The 21,735-nt window shown below is 42.7% G+C and overlaps 1 protein-coding gene across 1 annotated transcript in view; it reads left to right on the forward strand.

Moving 5' to 3' along the window:
* Positions 1 to 16,936, forward strand: part of LOC110504037 (G protein-activated inward rectifier potassium channel 4) — a 35,031-nt gene extending 18,095 nt beyond the window's left edge. The window contains exons 3-4 of the mRNA XM_036961824.1: positions 432 to 1,305; positions 15,017 to 16,936. Of these exons, the coding sequence (XP_036817719.1) occupies positions 432 to 1,305; positions 15,017 to 15,375 (1,233 nt within the window). The 3' untranslated portion in view covers positions 15,376 to 16,936. The remainder of the gene's footprint in view (positions 1 to 431; positions 1,306 to 15,016) is intronic.
* The last annotated feature ends 4,799 nt before the right edge of the window (positions 16,937 to 21,735 follow it).

Raw genomic sequence — 21,735 nt, forward strand, 5'->3', positions numbered from 1 at the left:
TGAGGGTAGCAGTTGAAGGTGGTTGAGGATGAATGCAAAGAAATTACTTAAAAGCTTTAGAATGTGTATTTTCTCATAATATAATGCACACATTGTAGCAGCAAGGGTAATATGAGGACATTTCACACATTTTAGCAACAGGGTAATGTGAGGAAATGTCACATATTGTAACAACAAGGGTAAAATCAGGACATTTCACACATTGTCGTAACAAGGGTAATATGAGGACATTGCACATGAATAGAGGCATACGTTTTTGTTGACCTTTTGACCTGACCAGGAAAACAATGGCCTCTAGCAATAGACTGTAATGAGAGCACAGAGTTCTTCCTGAACAGGTCACTCCTGACTACACACATTAACTTTTGAAGACGATGATAATGTGACCAACATCTCAGCAGAACTGTCTCTATTCCTCTCTGTCTCTCCAGGTGAAAAAGCTTCCCAAACACATGCGGGAGGCCCAAATCTCCACTGAGCGCACCCACCTCATCGCCGACCCCATCAAGAAGCCCCGACAACGCTACGTCCAGAAGGACGGCAAATGCAACGTTCACCACGGCAATGTGCAGGAAACCTACCGTTACCTTAGCGACCTGTTTACCACCCTGGTGGACCTGCGCTGGCGCTTCAGCCTCTTCATTTTCACTTTGGTCTATGTGGTCAATTGGCTGTTTTTCGGCCTGCTGTGGTACATCATCGCCCTGATCCGAGGGGATCTGTGGCACAGCGACGAGGAGGGCTGGACCCCCTGCGTAGAGAACCTCAACAGCTTCGTCTCTGCCTTCCTCTTCTCCATTGAGACGGAGACCACCATCGGCTACGGCTACCGCGTCATCACAGAGAAGTGCCCTGAGGGCATCATCCTGCTGCTGATCCAGGCCATCCTGGGCTCCATCGTCAATGCCATGATGGTGGGCTGCATGTTCGTGAAGATCTCCCAGCCAAAGAACCGTGCCGAGACGCTCATGTTCTCCCACAAGGCGGTGATCTCTGTGCGGGACAACAAGCTGTGTCTGATGTTCAGAGTCGGGGACCTGCGCAACTCCCACATTGTGGAGGCCTCCATCCGGGCCAAGCTGATCCGCTCACAGCAGACCAAGGAGGGGGAGTTCATCCCTCTCAACCAGACGGACATCAACATCGGTTTCGACACGGGAGACGACCGGCTCTTCCTGGTGTCCCCACTCATAATCTCCCACGAGATCAACGAGAAGAGCCCCTTTTGGGAGCTGTCCCAGGCCCAAATGGACAAGGAGGAGTTTGAGATTGTGGTCATCCTGGAGGGCATGGTTGAAGCTACAGGTACGTCCTCTTGAAACAAGGCTAATTGGTCAGCAGGACCCCTAGCCCATAGACCCTTCATGTAGACCTGAAATAATTTGATAGGCATAAGCAATATGGTAGTAGCTCCACCTTGTCTTCTGATTGGCTTGGTGGAATTGTCCAATCTTTTTGCACCTACACAAATGCATAGGGAGTAGGGGCTAGCTAGGAGTTGTTTCTGGATTGGGCCTTGGTCAATTCCATTTTAACTATTGTCTGTTCAGTTAATCCATTGAGGTTCTTCATATTCATTGATATTGTAATATCTTTCATTCTACAAACCAGACAATTTCAAACCCATACAAACACAATTTCTAGAGGCACCATGTGGTACGGATCTGCATATAATAAATATATTCACCAACTCAATATGGCTGTTATAAGTTTCATAAGACCATTAAAAAAATAGAAACAACACTTTTTGAGAGCATAGGTGTCACGTTGGTATAAAGGGTCGACAGGGAGGCGCAGGAATGCGTAACAGGGGTTTTTATTTACCCAAATTACAGCGTGCCATGTACAGGCACGGGGACAAAGACCAAACAAACACTATAAAAATACGCAATCGCACAATGATTATCACATGGGACGAGACCCGTAATCATCTGCACAATACACGTCGGACGAAAGCCAAAACATCACAGCACAGGTACTCACACGACCAACGGACATTGGAACAATAATCGACAGGACAATGGTGAACAAAGGGCACACTTATACAATCAAATGGGAATAGGGACCAGGTGTGCGTAATGACATTTCCGGAGGGATCCATGACAATAGGTTATATATCTTGTTGCCACGACCATCCTTGTAATTTTCTACAAAGATAAATTACCACAAAAAAAACAGTGGGTAGGGTCTTTATTAGGAAGGTTGTTACAGTTATGCATATGTTTCCACATCCACACTTAGGCCCACATCTACCCTATGTTGGTGCATCAGAGAGACCTCTTTGAGATGTTTGTTCCAAAAAGGAAAGAACATTAGCTGCCTATGCTGGTCTGTGTTTGGGGAGAGGCGGTCTGTATTTGGGGAGAGGCGGTGTAATGATGAAAGCAATCGCTCCAGGGGGGTTTCAGACAGTATTGGCCTGGCCAAAGCATTATTAGCGCCTTCTCTTCTCTGGAAACACAAAAACACAAAAACACAGTTTTATACAGATGTCTAAGGATAAGAAGATTTCACTTTTTTCTCTTGCAACATTTAAATTCAAGCTGTAAAATACCTATCCTATGCCTAATGAGGGGCAGATGCCGAAGTTGCGTCCCAGAGACTTTTTAATTAATTGCATTCACGAGATCCCCCAGCTAGCTTCCTGATAGCCTTGGAAATCCTTGTATGGAATATTGATTGAGGAAATCTGCTTATTTATCATAGTAGCAGAGGAACTTGTAGAGTCCTGGCTTCCTTATTTGCTTGTCCTAATATATTCCTGTGGTGTATTATTTCACTCATAAACACTGTACGTGCAAGCCTTACGCATCGTATACTGGCAGGTTATAATGCACTAATCTAAATACGATGCATTATACGGGTCACTTGCTTATTTTATTCAGTAGGGTCATGTTTTTTCTTCCTTGTGAAAGTTAATTTTTTTTAAAGAAAGGAGAAACAGGGCACTCTTCGTGTAATTACAATGCCTTTATTTGCATGGCATGTTCAATGGAATAAGACTCCTGAACAGGTACTATTTGCAATGTGTCGTCCCCCCCAACCCCTCTTTTGCGTTGCTGCTACTCTGCTTATCATCTATGCATAGTTACTTTAACTAGACATTCATGTACATATTACCTCAATTAGCCCAACTAACCGGTTTCCCCACACATTGGCTACCAGGACTATTTGCAATGTGTCCCACCACCCCCCACCCGCCATCCCCCTCTTTTACGCTGGTACTTTCTGTTAATCATCTATGCATAGTCATTTTAACTATACCTACATGGACATATTACCTAAATTAGCCCAACTAACCGGTGCCCCCGCACATTGACTCTGTACCGGTATCACCTGTATATAGCCTCGCTTCTGTTATTTTCACTGTCATATTACATTTTTTGAATTTCTTTACTTATCTGTTGTTTACCTAATACCTATATTTTTACTTAAAAATTGCACTGTTGGTTGGGGCTTGTAAGTAAGCGTTTCACTGTAAGGTCTACCTAAACCTGCTGTATTCGGCACACGTGACAAATAAACTATAATTTGATTTGAACAAATATTTTAAAACTCTGACATGTTTTGGCAGTATGGCCTTCGTCAGGGAGTACAAAGTTACAATGACACAATTATATTTTTGTACTACTTGATGGCTGAGCCCAAAGGCCTGCAGATGGCGATATTGAGTCGTTTCATCTTACCGTCCCCAAAGGAAATGAATGCAGCCTGCTATATATTCGTATCCCCATGGACCGGTTTGTATATAAAACATTCTCCATTCAGGCTGCAAAGGTGTCGATTTCCTCATTAACTCGATTTAATGGAGAGAAGTTAAAAAAAAGTTGGAAAATCGTTTTTTTAAGACATTTAACAGTATAATCTGTTTGTAACTCCACTCACTACTTGTGAGTATAGTCTGTTTGCTTGTGTTGTTGATCTTGGCTAGCTTAATGTTCCGATAGGTAGCTAGCTAGCTAGCACTCACTCATGTGGCTGCAAGCACCTTAATGAAAAGGGACATGAGGGAAGCTCTACAATATCGTGTTTTTAGAAGTAGAGAGAACTCTCGGGAGCAGGCAATGTTGAAAGTCATATTTAGACATATACTTTTCTTAAATATAGTTTTGAAATTGACAACATCAAGCAGACAACAAGAAAATTGTGTTTGAAAGGGGCAAGGATTTAGCTGTGAGACTATTTATGTAACCTAGGTAACCACATGTAACCACAAGAGGACAAGCACATTAGTGGCTAGTTTCTTCAACAGTGAATAGGTGACTCTGGGATGCTGGCCTTCTAGGCAGAGTTGGAAAGAAAAAGCCATTTCTCAGACTGGACAATAAAAATAAAAGATTAAGATGGGCAAAAGAACACAGAGGAACTCTGAGACTGGTGTTTTGCGGGTACTATTTAATGAAGCTGCCAGTTGAGGACTTGTGGGGAGTCTGTTTCTCAAACTAGACACTAATGTACTTTTCCTCTTGCTCAGTTGTGCACTGGGGTCTCCCACTCCTCTTTCTATTCTGGTTAGAGCCAGTTTGTGCTGTTCTGTGAATAATGGGTCTCTGTACACCTGTGTAAATATTCCATTAAAAATCAGCCGTTTCCAGATACAATAGTCATTTACAACATTAACAATGTCATCACTGTATTTATGATCAATTTTATGTTATTTTAATGGACAAAATATGTGCTTTTCTTTCAAAAACAAGGGCATTTCTAAGTGACCCCAAACTTTTGAACGGTAGTGTACATATTAGCATTCTTATATACAGTAGAAATAGGATGGGAGCTGTGCTACAAGTTGTCTTCAAAAAATGTAAAAATAAACATGCTTTTTGCCTGAGTACCCTCTTGCGGCAGAGCATTTCACAATGGCATGGCTCTATAAATAACTGAGCAACTCATTAAATCTGGTTTTGGTTTGGGTACAGTGAAGAAACCCATTGTGGTATGTCTGTTTGAAGTGTATGCAGGTAGCCTAGTGGTTAAAAGGTTTGGGCCAGTAACTGAAAATTGTTGGTTTGAATCTCTGAGCAGACTAGGTGGAAAATGTGTCGATGTGCCCTTGAGCAAGACTCTTAACTATCACGCCCTGATCTGGTGTCGCCCATTATCCCGTGTACTTATACCTATGTTCTCTATTTGTCTGTTGCCAGTTCGTCTTGTTTGTCAAGCTTACCAGTGTGTGTCCTGTCAGCTCCTGTTTTTCCCAGACTCTCTTTTTCTCACCCTCCTGGTTTTTGATCCTTGCCTGTTCTGACCCTGAACCCGCCCGCCTGACCACTCTGCCTGCCTCTGACCCTGAGCCAACCTGCTGTCTTGTATCTTTGCCCCTATCTGAATTTCCGACTTCTGCCTGACCTGACCCTGAGCCTGCCTGCTGTCCGGTACCTTAGCTCTGTTGCTGTAATAAACTCTGCTTGCCCGCCCCCCTCCCGGAATGCTTTAATCTTGGAGAGATCCATCTCATTACGCTGATGCCCGGGATGACTCTCACCTGGGCTACTGCTGTATGGGAATGTATGTGTTAGTCTGGAGGAATTCTTGACAGAGGTGAAGAAGGTTTTTCACTCCCCGTTCTCCAGGAGAGAAGCTGCACAGAGGCTAATCCAGCTTTGGCAGGGCTCCTGCAGTGTGGCTGACTATGCTGTCGATTTGCGCACGTTAGCAGCGGAGAATGCTTGGAACCAGAAAGCACTGTTTGATATGTTCCTGCACTTCGTTTTGGAGGAGGTCAAGTACGAGTTTGCTGCTTGGGAGTTACCTATGGATCTCGATTCCCTCATCGCTTTGACCATCTGAATCGATGGGCGACTACGGGAACGACGGAGGGAGAGGAAATTCGATTTTGCACGCCCAGGGAACCCACCTTGCCTCCAAGTCAACCCGGAAGCTCCCGACTGTCTCATTGCCGAGAGGACCAAAGTCTTCCTGACCTGCCCTGAGGGTCACCGCTTCCTGAGCCTATGCCACTAGGCAGAGCTGGGCTGTCACCAGCGGAACGGCAATACAGGATTGACACAAAGAGTTGTCTGTATAGGGGGACTCTTGGTCATTTCGTATCCTCTTGTCCTCTAAAGAAGCCAGGCTCACCGGTAGGAGCAAGGACTCTGGTGGGCTAAATGGAGGACTTCCTGCTTCCCCTGCTCACACCCCTTTTCATGCCATTCTGCTGTGGGGAGACCAGTCCAAATCTCTCTGGGTTCTCATTGACTCTGGGGTAGACAATACTTTTTTGGACGCTACCCTGCGTCCGAGCTGAACATCCCCACTCAGCCCCTCACCATTCCCATGGATGTTAGAGCACTGGACGGGCGCTCTATAGGCCGAGTCACCCACAACACCACTCCCATCCACCTACGGATATCAGGGAACCACAGTGAGGCTATCCAGTTCCTGCTCATCAAGTCCCCTCTGATTCCCATGATATTGGGATTATCCTGGCTCCAATGACACAATCCCCTCATTAACTGGTCTACTGGTGCTATCATGTGCTGGAGCCCGTTCTGCCACGGCCATTGCCTGAAGTCTGCACAACCTGCCCGGGACGTCTTCCTGGTGGTTCGAAAGGTGCCCCAGACATCTCAGCCATTCCTGCGGAGCACCAGGACCTCTGGGAGATGTTCAGCAAGGCCCGGGCCACGTCGCTTCCGCCCCACTGATCCTATGACTGCAGGATTGACCTTCTATCTAGCACCATGCCTCCCCGGGGAAGTCTGTACTCTCTTTCGGGACCGGAGACCAAGGCTATGGATACCTACATTGGGGACTCCCTAGCTGATGGATTTATCCGTCCCTCTTCCTCTCCCGCCGGAGCAGGCTTCTTCTTCGTAGAGAAAATGGACAAGACCCTACCCCAATCTGAGCAAATGGGGGACAAGGGCCTTGGTCAGGGAGGTGACTAAGAACCTGATGGTCACTCTGACAGAGCTCTAGAGTCCTTCTGCGGAGATGGGAGCAAAGTACAGAGAAATCCTTGATGAATACCTGCTCCTGAGTGCTCAGGACCTCAGACTGGGATGAAGGTTCACATTCCAACAGGACAATGACACTAAGCACACAGCCAAGACAACGAAGGAGTGGCTTCGGGACAAGTCTATGAATGTCCTTAAGTGGCCCAGCTAGAGCCCGGACTTGAACCTGATCAAACATCTCGATCAAACATTTCTAGAGAGCTCTGAAAATAGCTGTGCATCCAACCTGACAGAGCTTGAGAGGATTTGCAGAGAAGAATGGGAGAAACTGTAGCATCATACCCAAGAAGACTCGAGGCTGTAATCGTTGCCAAAGGTGCTTCAACAAAGTACTGAGTAAAGGGTCTGAATACTTATGTAAATGTGATATTTCCGTTTATTTTTCATTTTAATAGATTTGCAAACATTTCTAAAAAAAAACAGTCTTTGCTTCGTCATTATTGGGTATTGTGTGTAGATTGATGAGGGGGGAAAAACGATTTAATCAAATTTAGAATTTAGATAATGCTGTAACGTAATAACACGTGGAAAAAATCAAGGGGTCTGAATACTTTCTGAATGCTCTGTATCTCTCCCCATCTTGTAAATACAGTGTAAATGCAGTGACTACAAGAAATACATAGTAGCATAATTAGGAATATTTTCATCGGTGGACAGAGGATTTTCAGTTTACGTTTCATCTTCCCCTATTTTTAAAATACAGAAATCTCCAACCTCTAATTTGATCTGGCACGGCTTTTCATGCATCTGAACATTTCTGCTCTAGTTCTTTTAGGATTTTTATTTATTTCATTTTTCTTCCCATACCACAAGTAGTCAACCTTCACACTCACACCGTGCCTGATGCCTAGACTCAGGCAGTAAATCGCATTGCTTTCCTCTTGACCAGTAGGAGCATGCCACGATGGGCCCATGTCGTCATGACAATCACTGGTCGTTGAGTAATCCCTCCTCCACTATGTCATGATACTAAAGGGGTCTTACACAAGCAATCACAAGCGTTTCTCACAGGAATTAACAGAAGGACCTCTCCTGACCTGGGAATTGTGGCCTTCAACCATTTTGCATTAAATGTTGTTCATCTGCAGGAGAGGAAATCAATATGGTCGGCTCTTGCTAATGACATTGATTTTGTGGACTTTGTGTAAATTACAAAGTACTGCATCTGACGAATGGCCCAATTGATCAGTCATCTTGGTGTCGGCTATAAGCCAGAGAAAGCATAAGCCTACAACTCTCACTGTTGGATCGAAGCCCACAGTACCTGGACTGGGTAATGATAGCTCACTTTCATTTCGTTACTCAGAGTTAACAACCAGTGGATGTATTATAAGGTCAAAGACACCATTACAGTAACCCCCATGCTGCAGCAACTTTTGAATTTATGTCCACACTTGTCATTATAAATGTATGAGTTTGTTATTCTGCTCTATTATGGCTAGATAGCTTCTAGATGGGGTACATTCTCTGCTGTAGTGCTAAATTACTAGGCTTGTACTGTAGTTAATGTGCTGTTGACAAAATCGTAATGATTTTGATTAATAGTGGAATCATCTGGACGGTTCGTGGGATCCATTCCTATAGCCAAGCCGAGGGCATGCTAAACAGCCCCCAATGCAAAACACATATCCATCTCTTGAAGTACAGTAAACTGCCCTTTTCATGTACCATTTTTGCACCGTGGACATGTATAGCCCTGCAGCAAGCATCTGATTGCATAAGCATAATCTCAGTGACAAAAATAAAATCTGACATTTGCTTATATCACTGACAACCTACCACCCTGAAGATAAAAAAACACTGAATCAGCCACTTATACCACTGACAAATGTAATTTCTTTCACCTTGAGCATTTCAGATAATTAGAAAACAAGATGATGATTTATCTTGTCAAATAATATTATATCCATGTCTTTGTCAATGCAACAGCAACAGATATAAAGGGAATACATCAAATGGTCTTGTAAGATACTCTGATTATCATTCTCTCAGCACATTATTAATATGTCAGTACACTGTTTATTAGAACCTGCTTCAAATACAGTATCACAAATCAACATCTTATGAGACCCTCTACCATTTACAATTCAAGCCTAGCTAAGCGAATACGCTTATTTTTTAATCCTCCTTGACAAACTGAGCAGAAAACACACATCGGCAGGTATTGCAATTTACAAGAGAAAACAGGGTGTTTTGTGTCCCCGTGCAGCCTGCATCGTGTTACCAGCCTTCATTCTCTCTGTGTGTGTGTGTGTGTGTGTGTGTGTGTGTGTGTGTGTGTGTGTGTGTGTGTGTGTGTGTGTGTGTGTGTGTGTGTGTGTGTGTGTGCGTCACTGTCGTACCGGACACCCCCGCAGCCCCTGCACGGCAGGGGGGCCCACGAGCCTATCATCAACGTCTATTATTATTATTTTGTTTTTTAAATCATTTTGATAGTAACCCTACAAGAAGTCATTCATAAAACTGTTTAATGTCCATATGTACTAGGAAGCTAAGTGTTTGTTTCTTGGGCTTCAGGAATGTGACTGGAAAAGTGCCTTGGGCCTTGAAAGTGATTTTTTTCATTTTCAGACTGAGAGCCTAATGCTTCTTAGGTAGTTCTTTATGATGTTTTGTTTAGAAAACAATCTCCCTGTAGAAGTTACAGGGATGGTGAAAACAGCAGGATTGCAGTAGCACCATCAGGGAAACTGGGTAGAAGGGAGTTGTGCTTCAAATACGGTAGTTTTGCAAGATCTTTAATTGAGCATCTCATTCTCTTTAATTGCTGGCCTCAACACGTTATGGAATGAGATAAACTGTATAGGAAGCTCTGGGGACAGGTCGTCTGGACACGGGACAGCCAATAAATTAACAGATGCAAGGAGGTTATCATACTTGGCGGACAACAGTTCTTGAGGGCTTGATTTCATTCATACTGGTGAATCGGTGTTTGAATTGTGTGGTTGCAAATATCAATAGTCCCTTATCTCTGGTATTTCTTGGGATGCATTATTCAACACTAAGTTAAAATTGTGTGTAGTGCAATGGACATAGGCCCATAATGTCTCAGGAAAGACTCTCTGGGTTGGCAATACTCAGTATAGAAAACAGTCTTGCTCACAACCTGGACCTTTAACCAGCGGTGAAAACATTTGCACACAAAAAAAGCAAGTTGGATTGAATTTAATGTAATTTAAATTACCTTGATTATTGCAGCCCATTTGTGTAGGCTATTAGCCAGACAAAACCCGCTAAATTCAACAATAAATAGTGGTCGAAAATATCATCAAGCTGACTACTTTTTTCCACAGTTAGGCTATTTGATATGTAATTTTTATAAAACGTTTATAAATAGCAGCTAAATATGGTATATAAAGTAGCTATAGATAGGACACATTATAATGAAACAATCCCTAGCAAGCTAATGTTTTGAGGGTGGACTGACTATATTATTTGGTCCAGAGAAACTGTGTTACCCAGTGCTGTGTGTGCATGTGTGCCCGCGTACGAGCGTTCCATTGTGTCAGCTGAACTCACTGCAGCACACACACAGCTCTTTAGATAAAAATAGCCAGAGGAACCCTGGCCTTGAGGTGATGGCCAGTGTTTTTAAGGGGACAGAAACACATTCCAGTGTTCTATTGACTCCCAGGCTTAAGAGGGATCCAGGTCCAGTATGTGGGTGAATGGGCTCTGTTGTGCTGCTGCTGGATGCTAAATGAATGCTGCAGAGAGGTGACATCTCTCTCCCACACATGCCTCTTCAAGCTTGATGGCCCTGAGAAGTGACTGTGGATGGGGATGGAGAGGAGGGGTGGGAGGGGTGTGTAGAGACCCCCGTGGCATAGTGTTATAAAAGTCCATGGATTGTTCCAATCCCAACTCTGAGAAGAGCTGTTGAAAAACGGTGGTGAACAACATGCACTGGTTTACTTCAAAGTCATTTTTTGAAATGTGGAATATACAGTATTTTTGTGTTTAATCACAAATAAGAATGCCCTGCTGATAATGATGTAGCTAGTGGAGCTGCTACGCCCAAAGACCCTAGTCATCAAAGAGCTTCCTGTTGTGTTTATTGTTGCCTACATGCACTGCTGTTGTTTTTAATGTTCTCAGAAGAGTTGGGGGATGAAACAATTTCCCCTTATTTATAGACCAAATATGCCTGTTTTATTCCTTTATCCAACATCTTTGTTGTTGTGTAAATGTTGAAATCTATATAAAGATGTCCTTGGGTATGCATCGCTTTAAAAGAGAGAAGAAACTTAGTCCTAGGGATATGAAAGGGAGGGAGGGTGGGGAGAGAGATAAAATACAGTTTTGTCTGTTTACTGAACATTCTTCCCCAATATCTCTCCTTCTGTGCGATTTCAAAGAAGAGCACGTCAAACTTAAAAAATAATTACTAACAGATTCATGAATATGTCAAATATATTATATTGTTGTTGTATTATGTAACAAAATGTAACATTTGCATGAAATAATCACATATAGTTTACTCGTGTAGTCCAGACACATTTGTATAATGCACACTCAGCCCACATATAATTCACATGTTAACCTAGATTTTGAAATTGTATGGAAAAACATCCATTGTACATTATAAGGTGGGTTTAATGCTTAATTTGAAACATGAACAAACACTGGTTTCAGAGTCAACCAACCAGGTTTCAGAGCATTTTGTTTTATTCTGTACGTAATTTGTGGATGTCCACCACACATTTCATATATGTCACGAGTTATAATCCATATTATACAGCATGTTATAAATTTACTGAACGTACAATATGTAACAATTTTTTAAAATGTATAGACATAGTATATAGTATCTGCATAGTCACTTTACACCTACCTACATACAGTGGGGAGAACAAGTATTTGATACACTGCCGATTTTGCAGGTTTTCCTACTTACAAAGCATGTAGAGGTCTGTAATTTTTATCATAGGTACACTTCAACTGTGAGAGACGGAATCTAAAACAAAATCCAGAAAATCCCATTGTATGATTTTTAAGTAATTAATTAGCATTTTATTGCATGACATATGTATTTGATCACCTACAAACCAGTAAGAATTCCGGCTCTCACAAACCTGTTCGTTTTTCTTTAAGAATTCCTCCTGTATTAACTGCACCTGTTTGAACTCGTTACCTGTATAAAAGACACCTGTCCACACACTCAATCAAACAGACTCCAACCTCTCCACAATGGCCAAGACCAGAGTGCTGTGTAAGGACATCAGGGACAGTTAGCCTAGTGGTTAGAGCATTGGACTAGTAATCAAAAGGTTGCAAGATTAAATCCCCGAGCTGACAAGGTAAAAATCGGTCATTCTGCCGCTGAACAAGGCAGTTAACCCACTGTTCCTAGACCGTCATTGCAAATAAGAATTTGTTCATAACTGACTTGCCTAGTTAAATAAAATATAAACATTTGAGTCAATTGGAGGTGTGCCTGTGGATGTACTTTGCTTGACATCAAGGGAAAATCAAAAGAAATCAGCCAAGACCTCAGAAAAAAAATTGTAGACTTCCACAAGTCTGGTTCATCCTTGGGAGCAATTTCCAAATGCCTGAAGGTACCACGTTCATCTGTACAAACAATAGTACGCAACTATAAACACCATGGGACCACGCAACCGTCATACCGCTCAGGAAGGAGACGCGTTCTGTCTCCTAGAGATGAACGTACTTTGGTGCAAAAAGTGCAAATCAATCCCAGAACAACAGCAAAGGACCTTGTGAAGATGCTGGAGGAAACAGGTACAAAAGTATCTATATCCACAGGTAAATGAGTCCTATATCGACATAACCTGAAAGGCCGCTCAGGCAGGAAGAAGCCGATGCTCCAAAACCGCCATAAAAAGCCAGACTACGGTTGGCAACTACACACGGGGACAAAGATTGTACTTTTTGGAGAAATGTCCTCTGGTCTGATGAAACAAAAATAGAACTGTGTGGTCGCAAAATGGGTCTTCCAAATGGACAATGACCCCAAGCATACTTCCAAAGTTATGACAAAATGGCTTAAGCACAACAAAGTTAAGGTTGTGGGATCTTGTTTTTGTGTAGTGCCTCTGAGCACTGCATTTGCTTCACGTTTCATTACTCTTTATTGTTTTTGTGAGTTTCATTGAATAAACATGTGGAACTCCACGCACGCTGCGCCTTGGTCCGTTAATTCTACAAACGCTCGTGACACATTTCACATTCTTAAAATAAAGTGGTGATCCTAACTGACCTAAGACAGGGAATTTTTACTAGGGTTAAATGTCAGGAATTATGAAAAAATGTGTTTACATGTATTTGGCTAAGGTGCATGTAAACTTCCGACTTCAACTGTAGCCTCGTTATTGTTATTTTATTGTACAACTCTTTACTTTAGTTTATTTAGTAAAACTGTTATTAATACTATTTCTTGAACTGCATTGTTGGTTAAGGGTAAGTAAGTATTTCCTGTTGTATTCGGTGCATGTGACATAACCTTTGATTTGATTTGATGGTTCAAATTTGCTAAATGGAATGTATGATATGTTACGAATTCTAGCTAGGTGGCTAGGTGGCTAACGCTAGCAACCTTTGTTTTTGCCTTAAGTAATCACCTGTCTTATGCAACCATACCAAACATAGCATATCATACTAATTTGAGTGTCCCGGCTGTACCTTTACGATGTTACTTCTTGTCTATAAGACCAGGCTGAGTCAACAGGACCATATCGCATCTTTCTAACCTTCCCATAGAATAGACAGTGTTTGTCTTCTTCTTCCCACTCAGAGTAATGGATTTACTATGCCCTGATGTAATCACAGCAGGAGTGTAGCAGGCTCCTCAAGATGCTGTTATTTAGTACTAGATCACAGCAGATAGGTGGGTCTTTGTTTTCCCCAACAGACCAAGAGATGTTTATTCAGTGATTCACCAAGAAAAAATTATCCTATGCCAGTTCCCTAAAGAAGCAGTTGGCTTCTCAGATCAATTGATTGTCTATCAAGGGCGCTGTGTGCTGTCAATTACCATGAGGACCCTCCAGTGTTCACCCCTACCAAAAAAAAGAGCAGCTGATTGAGTGGAACTGATAAAAATGGCTTTAAAGTTGTTTTATTGTCCAACCAAATTAGTTGTAGGCAGATCACTGGATATGTGGTTATTTGTTGTCTTATTTTTTATTCATATTGACCCTGACCTCTGACATGACCTTTGACCTCGGTACACCCACTGGAATACGTTTCAATTACATTTTGTTTTTACACCAACTTATGTTCAGATATTTATTTGTATATGTCTGTCAGTTTCATATAGTTTGATACTCGTATCAGCAAAGAACAATCAATAGTGCCAAGGTAAACCATAGACACTGCAGCGCAAAGCTCGGTGAAACCAAGGTAAAAGGCAGTAACTGACGTAAGTGATGACCCCCCCCCCCCCCCCCCCCCATTTTCTCCATAACACAACACAATGGAGGCAGGATATTTGTCCACATGATAAAGCATGGTTTAAATGTATAAAAAAAAATTTGGACCAAATGTGCAGTTACTGCCCATTTGCTTGGTAGGGCAGTATATGCTACATACTCAATTTGGATAGATACTGTATTCCCCATCAATTAAGTTGGACACTACAGCAAGCTGTATGGTTCGTGAGATCTAACAATGCTTTGTAGAGCACACTTTGGATTCCTATCAGGTTATGAGACAGATTCTCCAGAGGTATGGACATTAGCATAGACACACAGAGAATCCCAGGTGGAACATATCTTCTTGGACCTCTCAGTCCTGATGCTCCTCATATCTTATTCTCACTGATCCTCCCTGTTTGTTGATCCTGAGACCTCAGACCATTATTGACTCTGGAGTTGAGTGTTGTTTGTGAATAATTTACTATTCCTCTTCCTCCCTCCATCTGGCTTTCCCTTTCTGTGTTTGTGTGTGTGTGTGTGTGTGTGTGTGTGTGTGTGTGTGTGTGTGTGTGTGTGTGTGCGTGTGTGTGTGTGTGTGTGCGTGTGTGTGTATTTCTGTGTGTGCGTGTGCGTTTGTGTGTGTGCACATGTGATTGCGTCTGTGTGTGTTAACAGGGATGACCTGCCAGGCCCGGAGCTCTTATCTGGACAAAGAGGTGTTGTGGGGCTGGCGTTTCACCCCGGTCCTGTCTCTGGAGAAGGGCTTCTACGAGGTGGACTACAACAGCTTCCACGACATCTACGAGACCAACACTCCGTCATGCAGTGCTAAAGAGCTAGCTGCTACGCTACGAGAGGGCCAGCTGCTCCCCACGCTCTCTTCGCTGACGCCCGAGCCCCCCAAACCCTACACCCTGGAACCCCTGTCCACCCACAACCCACTCACCAAAGAGGTGGACAAGGGGGAGGAGGAGGAGAGGGGAGAGATCAACGGCTCGGCTGCAGCTCTGGAAGACCAGCCCGGACTGGACTGACTACTTCAGATAAGCCAAACCAGAGACAAAGTTACTAAAGACTATGCCTCATTTAGTCAATGGCCAGCTTGTTCCATTGCATTGCTTGGAGATAAAAGACCCCCCCCCCCCCCCCCTCCCCATGCAATAATTCTCTAGAGTGTCAATCTGTAGTATATATTTGTTTTGCAGACACAAATACACACAAACAAGCACACACATACACAATTATACAAACACATAATACACATAATATGCTCCAGATTGGTCGTATTGTCTTTTTATATTTGCGGCGACCACATATTTCCATTACAGTAGTAATAGCTCAAGTGATATACTGTATAACCTGAAGTGGAACAGGTAGCCATGACGAACAAATATCACAGCTTACAAATGATCCAATATCCTAAATTTAGAGATTGTTGATTCCGCTTCCGACAGAATATGTGCGGACCAGATCATTATCTTCAATCCCGTCACGCTTTGTTATTACAGTAGTCCACTATGGAATCTCTTAACTGAAGGCAATATGTACGCAGCCGCGCTTTAGCCCTCCTTCGTACCTGTAGGCAGGAAGTAGAGCTCAGCTCAGTTCAGCTCGCCGCTATAGATCAAGCGTTGTCTCTTTGTCCAATCACCCTCGTATTTTGTCCAATCTCCCGTGCGGTTCCACTGTCATGCTTAATCGCATTACGTGTGACAAATATACTAGAGCAAAACACAGAACCCAGAGAGTCCCTCAGTATTGGACCCAGAGGAACGGGCAGTACCTCATTTTGATATTCATGATACATAAGCACAAGCCCTGTGACCCTGATATGCCCCCCTTCCCTCCATCCCTGTCCCCCCTCCTGCCCCTGACTGGTGCATATTTTAGTGCATGGTGTTGAGTATAGGCTACTGATGATACAAGCAGGTTTATAATGATATGTACGCTCATAAGTATTTCTTCCCTGCACTGTGACATAAGCTTTTTGTGCTATTCGTCTTATTTCACCTTTGGTTAGTTCTGTTTAAATCAAATCTAAATTAAATGCAATTGTATTGGTCGCGTACACAGATTTTGCAGATGTCCAGATTCAGTTTTATTCTACCCATAGTCCTGGTCTGGACTCAGCTAGCTACTGTTGTCTCTGCTTGAGAGAGTGTATGACTCTGTCGCTTGTCCTGTGTGTCACATTTTCTACACTTTTCTTTTGAGGATGTGTATGACAGAGCTTGCATGATAATGAACTGTCCCCTCGACATAGCAAGTTTAATACACTGCTAATAATACAGGGTATTTTCTAGGCATGCAAACTACAATGAACAATTTCTACAGATATTGTAAACCAATATATTGATGATAGCTAAGATGACAAATCTCTTAAATTGAACCCTTCTCCCCCTTCTATAACATTTATTTGCATTTCTCCAAACACTTGTCCCAACAATGTATTTTATTTCACTGTGACATTGTAGCATCATATTTATGCCATTTGCATAAAGATCCTTTATCATTAGAGAAAATAACTTCTCCCATAGGTGGAATGTCATCTGTTTTATGTGTGTTCTCATTGGAATAAACCTAATATGGCCAAAAGCACAGTACAGTATGTTACTGTTAGAGAACCGTGTGCGTGTGTGTGCACGTTTATGTGGGTGTCTGTGTCTGACTGTCTGTGTGTGTGTGTGTGTGTGTGTGTGTGTGTGTTTGTTAGTTTGTTAATTGATTTAGTCCTCTGTAAGTATGTGTGGTTAGGAGTTATTTTCCTGACAGAGAGAGCTAGTGGAAGTGAGAGTATACAGCACAAGCTGCTGCATGAGCAAGTCCTGATTTCACCCAAGGCTCTGTAAAATAGTTGAGATTTTTACACATGCTACCTGACAACTGGATTAGAGGTGCATCGAATCATGAGAAACAGACTTAAGCAACCATTTGTAATTGGTGTGGAACAATCTCATCTTGCACAGAAGCTCTGGGCACAAACACACTACTAAGCACAGGCAGCTGGTAGAGAATAATGATACAGTACAAACAAGAAATAGAAATCCAAGGCAATGTATGAATTTAGTACCGTCTGTACTGTAAATACAGCATGCATTGAACCACCATTTTTTGTATGACTGCCAAGAACTATGTGGGTGATACTGTTCTTCTGTCATCATTATTGACCAAAAACATAATGTCATAGGGTACCAGGGAAAGGAGCCAAATCCTGGCTATATTATTCCCAGCTTATTCACTGTTGCCTTTCTAAATGATTTCCGATTGAGTAAGAATCCCTGGTAACAGAAATAGCTATACTCACCACCCAGCAGTGTAACACCGTCTCTGAGTCAGCTTCTTCAGTGTATTGGGAGATTGTTTTCCCCTGCCAAGCGATTATGAAGATATCACAGCTATTAACAGTGAACAGACCCATCACAAAAGTCACTGACATAATCAAATTTCTGCTTAATCAAATTTCTGCTTGGGTTAAAAGCAAACACTAGGCCAATCAGATCAAGCAACCAGGAATAGTAAACACCCGCATAGAGGATCTTTTGGCACGTTGGAGCTGTCAAATCGGTGAGCAGCTGCTGTTGCAATCATTGTCATGAAGCAACATCCGCCCCACTGGTGTTAGATGTTCAGAACAAGAAAGTGTAGGCTTTATAGAAATAATTACACAAAAATAATAATGCGGATATCTATCATCCTAATCGAGGTGTAGATTGTATCTCATATTCCAGTGTTCCAGTGTTCGAACTTGTAAACAAGGTTGCATGGTTTAATCTTGGGTCCCATAGAAATGCCTGACAGTTCATTGCCAAGGCTATTCATGGACTGGGCTTTTTAATAATTCAGAACCTCGAATTTCAAATATCTGCTGGCCTCTAATATGACTTTGAATAACCTGAAATGATGACAAAACAAAGGTTTCATGAAATTATTCATTACTGTTTTCATGAAACTGTGTGCGTGTGTTTGCATGTGTCTGTGTGTGTTTGTGTGTGTATATTTTTTCCTACATTATCAGGAACAAAAGTCCTGACCAGTCACCTAATGTCTTGACAAGGTTAGAAAACAAGAACATTTTTGAAAAGTCAGGACTTTTTTAAGGGTTAGGTTTTGGGTTTGGGGTTGAGGTTAGGGTATAGGTTAAGGGGGTTGGGTATAGGTATAGGTTAAGGGAGTTGGGGTTAAGGTTAGAGTTAGGGTTAGGGTTGGGGTTGGGTTTAGGCAAAATAGGATTTTGTATGAGGAATACATTTTTACTCCCCGAAAAGTCCTGAAAATTCATGAGCGACTGTGTGTGCGTGTTCGTGTGCGGACGTGTCCCCACAAGAATAGTAAACTAACACACATTTGACCAACTGGGGCCATTTTGTTGGTCCCAACAAGGTCAAATGGTATTTCTAGGAGGTTTAGGGTTAAGGTTAGAATTAGTTAGTGTTAGAATTAGGTTTAGAGTTAGGGTTAGTTAGGTTTTTGGGTTAAGGTTAGTGTTAGGGTTAAGGGAAAATAGGATTTGGAATGGGACTGAATTGAGTGACCCCAAAGATTAGCTATAGAAGACTGTGTGTGTGTGTGTGTGTGTGTGTGTGTGTGTGTGTGTGTGTGTGTGTGTGTGTGTGTGTGTGTGTGTGTGTGTGTGTGTGTGTGTGTGCTTGTGGACACACACTGTAAAAATAAGGCAAAAGTCTCTTGGACAGTATACCTGGACTAAGGGGCAAGACCGGCTCATTAAGAACATAAGTGCAGCATCCATTAACTAACATGGAACCAGAACAGAACATACTGTTTAAGCAAGAGAATTTAACTTAGGGAAAAGAAAGTAGGAGGAATTCACTTGGCATCTGTTCCAAAACAATGGAGTGGGCCGACGCTATCTCTGACCCCACTGAACAACACCCACGCACTACGGAACACACGCACACACTCCACTTTTAGAGATAGCCTGTATCTGCCAATGTATTCATTTCGAATTGGTAGACATATTGTCTTGTGTTATTTTTCTCTGATCTAAATATCTACAGTCATTTCCATAACCTCCTACAATGAGGCTTGTTATATTTAGACCATAACCAGAGAGAAGAGCATCACTAAGCTTGATATGCTTTAGGTAACTGTCTACTCATAGCAATCCGATCATTCCCTTCCTCCAACCTCCCTCCCAGACCTGGCTGGTGTAAAGGCTGTGTAGATGTCATGTGAATGTGTTTGATCCTCCCAGACCTGGCTAGTGTAAAGGCTGTGTAGATGTCATGTGAATGTGTTTGATCCAACCTTCCTCCTAGACCTGGCTAGAGTAACGCTGTGTAGATGTCATGTGAATGTGTTTGATCCTCCCAGACCTGGCTAGTGTAAAGGCTGTGTAGATGTCATGTGAATGTGTTTGATCCAACCTCCCTCCCAGACCTGGCTAGAGTAACGCTGTGTAGATGTCATGTGAATATGTATGATCCAACCTCCCCCATAACTGGCTAGTGTAAAGGCTGTATAGATGTCATGTGAATGTGTTTGATCCAACCTCCCCCATAATTGGCTAGTGTTTGAGTTTGAGTTTATTTTTTTATTTTTACAGGGACAGTGCACATTAATCAACGTTTCAGTAAAAGTGCCGGTTTTAGCCAGCCGGCTAATTTTCAACCGCAGTCCCTGGGCAGGTTATTAAAAACAATTACAATATAGACAATAGCAGCATAGAACAAGCAAGACATAGCAACATAGGACAAGCAAGACATAGCATACAGACAGAGCAACATAGGACAAGCAAGACGTAGCATACAGACAGAGCAACATAAAACAAAAAGCAGCAAGACAAAATTCATAAAAGCAACAAAGTGTTTCCACACCTCACAAGCTACAGACAACAGACAACATGGAAAGCGGCAACACACAGCTAGGGACCATGTTCACAAATCTGATTGACCTTTAGCCATGTCTTCAAGCATTTTGTGAAAGTGTGATATGTGGTGCAGTTATGTGTGTCTGATGGCAGTGTATTCCAGACATGGGAAGCTCTCACAGAGAATGCAGATTTACTAAAGGTGCTTTTCCTTAGGGGAACTATACAGTCACCTCTCATGGCAGACCTTGTGGATCTGCTGCCATATGTCTGGGTTTTCTGTTTAACAAAAATATTGAGTGGAGGGGGAGCCAGGCCATTAAGGATCTTGAATACAAGACATGCGTCGGTGTATTGCACAAGATTTTCCCAACTCAAGAGCTCATGCTTTCTAAGAATGTGACAATGATGATGGCTATTGGGCTTCCTATCAAGCACTTTGAGAGCCTGTTTGTAGACAGACTGAATAGGTTTTAATGTTGTACAGCAAGCTTGGGCCCAACTAGTCAAGCAGTATGTTAAGTGGGGGAGTATCATAGATTTGAAGTACAGTTTTGCTACCTCTGTAGTCAAACAATTTCGTATAAATCGGAAATTAGCTAGGTTGAATTTGGTTATTTGAATGACCTTTTTCACATGCTTTTTAAAAGAGAGGTTGGAATCAAGTATGATGCCAAGGTACTTAAAATCGGATACCACCTGGAGCTTCTCCCCTGACACATAGAGAAAAGGTAAAGGCTGTGTAGATGTCATGTGAATGTGTTTGATCCAACCTCCCCCATAATTGGCTAGTGTAAAGGCTGTGTAGATGTCATGTAAATGTGTTTGATCCAACCTCCCCCATAACTGGTTGGCGTAAAGGCTGTGTAGATGTCATGTGAATGTGTTTGATCCAACCTCCCCCATAATTGGCTAGTGTAAAGGCTGTGTAGATGTCATGTGAATGTGTTTGATCCAACCTCCCCCCATACCTGTCTGGCATAAAGGCTGTGTAGATGTCATGTGAATGTGTTTGATCCAACCTCCCCCATAATTGGCTGGCGTAAAGGCTGTGTAGATGTAATGTGAACGTGTTTGATTTACCTCTTTGAGCCCCTGGTTTCAATGTTCTCTTCCAAGTGTTGCAGTGCACCACCGGTGGATGTGATTATCGCTCCATCATACAGGCCTGTGACTTCACCCAGGGGCCACGAAGGCGAGAGAGAGCCTGGGTCTGGCTCTTTGATGTGTCAGGGCGATGGGCTTTGATGGGATGTCACAGCCCCCTTCTCCTAGCAGTGGGAGCCATCTCATACAGAGCTGTCGTGAGGCGCGGGTCACCTGCTGTGCTACATGACCGTACATCCCCAGGAACATGATCATATATGGAACTACAAGCTCTACAGTCAACCCACAGGTAGGGATATCAGCCACTGGGGTAAAAGGCAATGTGAGATGATATTTTTCATGTGAGAGGGACTTCTTTATCTGTTTCCGTGGGGATTGAATCCTCATGGCAGGGTTGAAATCTTCTTGGGGCTGGTGGTATTTCATTTTCTGACTGAGACTTGAGAATTAGATACCTTTT

Source organism: Oncorhynchus mykiss, chromosome 24 (assembly GCF_013265735.2).
Source record: "Oncorhynchus mykiss isolate Arlee chromosome 24, USDA_OmykA_1.1, whole genome shotgun sequence".
Classification (NCBI taxonomy): Eukaryota; Metazoa; Chordata; class Actinopteri; order Salmoniformes; family Salmonidae; genus Oncorhynchus; species Oncorhynchus mykiss.